Below are 3,196 nucleotides of genomic sequence, written 5' to 3'. Positions count from 1 at the left end.
AGATAAACATATGAAGAAAGAGAAGAGAAGTAAAAATAATGTACAAATGTATTTTGAAGCATTGATTATCCAAACAAAATAGATAAGAAACAATAAAAATAGTGTACAATTGGCTATCTAGTGGATATATTTGCATTTAATGTCAGCGTGCATGTCTAAAATAGTAAAACACACGATATAAAAAAAACAAGAAAAAGATGGCCGGATCATTTATTGCTCCACTAGGTGTCAGGTGAAAGCACGAAGCATGCTGACTTATCTACTGCATGTGTTTTTGGTATAGACTGTCACCTACCTAGAAGGTTAAACTGCTATTGGGCCAAATAAGTCCGCAGAGAGCCCACTACCAACTTCAGGCGATGGTTTTGATGTTTGTAGCCCGAGGGACATATTGTCGCAGACGCCTGTATGTCCCGTGAATGAACAGTAGAATGCTGAATTTTTTTGGCCACCGTTTAGTTCCCAAACAGACCTGCGCGAAAATATTTGGGCCAGGCCGAAATTTTTCGCAATCTAAACGGGCCTATGTGTAGAATACCATTCTACACCAGCACCGAACTGACCCAGCGAGCCAACCCACCCAGTCCACCTCCCTCGCGCTAATCTCGGCCCGCTCGGCCCAGCTCCCATTACCCCTCGCCTCCTTCCCCCACGGCGTTCGCGAGCGGCGGCGACGCGAGGGAGCGTGGCGGCCGCGAGTGGCGCAAGTACAGCAGCCCCATGGGCGCGGAGGCGGCAGCGGCGGCTAGCAGCAAGCAGCATGGCACGGTGAGCGGCGGCCGCGAGCGACGGGCGGAGCGGCGAGCTTGCAGGAGCCTGTCGATTCGTGCCAAGCTAAATCAGGGCGTGCTGCGACCAGCGGCGTGCGGCGGCATCCAACGCCGGCGGGCGCACTGCATCCACGACCAGCGGCAGGCGTACAGGCGAGACAAGACAGCGTTGGCCAGCGGCAGTGAGCAAGCTGGGAAAAAGCCAGCAGCGCAGCAAGCAGCGGCCGTGAGATTCCGGCAGCGAGCAAGCAACGCGCTGGGATCCAATAATTGCGCTTCGCAGCATCTAAATTTTAGGTCAGTGAGTTCAACGTACTTGCCAAATTCCTCTCCCTCTCAGTAATTTTCTCTTCCCAACACCTGATTTCAATTGCACTTACCACATTATTGTGGTTATTGGTGATCTGAAATTAAGTGTCCTGGGTTACAGAGGAGGGCCTCCACTGCCTCTACCTGCTAGGCTGCTAGTGATTTGCACGGAAGCAGAGTAAAGGAAAAAGTCCATTTATCCCGGTAACTGCAAAATTTGCTAAACTTGAAGCTTAACGGACCATCAGACTAATTTTGAATTACTGAAGAATAGAATACTAATTGTACAAAGTAATGAACTCTAATACGAATGGAGAACTGTGAGTAGATATATCTGGTGTTAGATTGAAGCCAATTGTTCCTGAAGCTGATGGAATGCTATATTAAACCAAGAGGATGGATTACTAAAAAGCTGCTATGCATTACTGAATCCAAAAGAATAGACTATTAAAGGTTATGGAAATATGGAACGTACTGTCAAACCAAACTCACAAGTGAAGCTCATGGGATCTACTCAAAAAAGGATGGTTTAGAATTACTGAAAGGATGAATTACTGAATTATTGGTGAACTACCTAAAATAAGTAGTGACATGGAATTTTTAAAACATGGAATGAAAAGTACTGAAACATGGAATAAAAAATGGGGCGTAGTCTAGTATTTAGCTTTTTAATCCAGTAGTTCAGTAATACCAATAATGTCCATTAGTCTAGTATTTTTAAGTAGTATCAAGAGCTTTATTCAGTCTCATGTAGTTTAGTAGTCTAGTATTTGTTTTTTTATCCAGGAGTTCAGAGTCTAGTATTTTGCTCCAATAGTTCGCGGGGCGCGGAAGCTGCAGCGGCGTCGAGCAGCATGGCGTGGGAGGCTGTGGTGGTGTTGCGAGGCGGCTCGTCGGCGTCCTCGAGCAACTGGTGCGGCACCAGCGATGGAGTGCGGTAGGGCGAGCGGTGGTCGTGGGATGTGTGATGAGCGTGATTCCGCACCACACTCGCTCGAGTCCTTGCGCGGTGCCCATAGTGGTCTCAAGCAATGCTCGGTGATCTAGTATCAGTAATTTTTCTGTTCGATCAGTATTACCTTGTTTTTTCTTAGAATCAATAATATTCCCAACAACATATTTTTTGTGATTACTGAATGTTAATGATGATCTGAGTAGTTAGTACAATCTTTACTTCAGTAACTTGTTAGCTCGAGTACAATTGATCTTTTTTTGTTAGGCTCGTTAGTTCAGTAGCAGGTGGTACCACATTTTGTTCAGTAAAATCTGTTCATATGATCCATACATTAATTTTGTCGCAGTATCTTCAATAATTTTTATGAGCTCAGTAGTTGATATCACAAATTGTTCACTAATTTTTAGTTAGTATCATAGATTGTTCAGTAATATTGTTTAGGTCAGTATTTTTTGGATTTTGCCCAATACTTTTATTCTAGTTGTCCAAGGTACAAAGATCTAAACCTCAATTCTTCCAGATACGGGGTCATTCTATCACCCTCGCTTACAGTATGTCTCCAGTAATACTTACAAATATCAATGATCCCTCAATACCCCAGCAATACTTGTGTATTCTTGAGTAATTCTCTGTAACCCAGTAATACAATGTAGCATTTCAGCTATTCTTGTTGTGCTTGTCTCAATGATCTTTTTCAGAGTTTTTGCCAAGACAGGTTCACATGGGCATGGCACCTCTTTTCCGATAGTGATAGTACTAACTTCACAAGGGAGAGGGTTCCCCGTGAAGAGAAAGATGATTCATGTGTTTTTTAGGCTCTTTGTGTTTTGGAGGCTACATTAGATAATCATAACTAATATGTGTATGTGTAGTCACCGCCCAACTATATGTGCAGCCTTAGATTCAGTAAAGCAGATAAGTTCAGTATTATGTACTTTTTTTCTAGTAATTTCTCTTTGGTTTTTGCTGAGTTGTTTTTCCAGTAAAACATCACGTACATGCTTGGATTCAGTAATACGGAGATCAGTTATTCAGTATTTTCTTTTATGCACATCCAATATTCTTTTCCTTATATTTTTTTGGTGACTCTAGGACTTTTTATTGGATGGATTCAGTAATGTGAATATCCGGTCTTTTTTATACATTAGATGGACTAGGAAAT

General features: G+C 43.0%; 1 protein-coding gene across 3 annotated transcripts; it reads left to right on the top strand.

The window, feature by feature from the left end:
• The first annotated feature begins 596 nt into the window (after positions 1-596).
• Positions 597-2,964, top strand: LOC120655601. 3 transcript variants are annotated; one of them, XR_005667613.1, is made up of 2 exons: positions 597-1,067; positions 1,201-2,964. XR_005667613.1 is itself a non-coding variant. In XM_039933498.1 (2 exons), exons 1-2 carry the CDS (start codon positions 721-723, stop codon positions 2,018-2,020), a joined length of 471 nt encoding a protein of 156 aa, XP_039789432.1. In that variant the 5' UTR covers positions 597-720; the 3' UTR covers positions 2,021-2,964. The 3 variants fall into 3 exon arrangements, 1 of the variants encoding a protein (XP_039789432.1); XM_039933498.1 differs by having other exon boundaries at positions 1,897-2,964; XR_005667612.1 differs by having other exon boundaries at positions 598-1,067; positions 1,866-2,964.
• The last annotated feature ends 232 nt before the right edge of the window (positions 2,965-3,196 follow it).

The sequence above is a fragment of the Panicum virgatum genome, chromosome 1N (genome assembly GCF_016808335.1).
Source record: "Panicum virgatum strain AP13 chromosome 1N, P.virgatum_v5, whole genome shotgun sequence".
In the NCBI taxonomy this organism is placed as follows: domain Eukaryota; kingdom Viridiplantae; phylum Streptophyta; class Magnoliopsida; order Poales; family Poaceae; genus Panicum; species Panicum virgatum.
The sequence above is the reverse complement of the archived record's forward strand: the minus strand, read 5'-3'. Positions and strand labels throughout refer to the sequence as shown.

Excerpts from the sequence above, each read along its gene's own strand:
- LOC120655601 (XM_039933498.1), top strand. The coding sequence starts at position 721 with ATGGGCGCGGAGGCGGCAGCGGCGGCTAGCAGCAAGCAGCATGGCACG. Across the intron at positions 1,068-1,896 it reads TCGCAGCATCTAAATTTTAG|TTCGCGGGGCGCGGAAGCTG; the intron begins GTCAGTGAGTTC and ends TTGCTCCAATAG.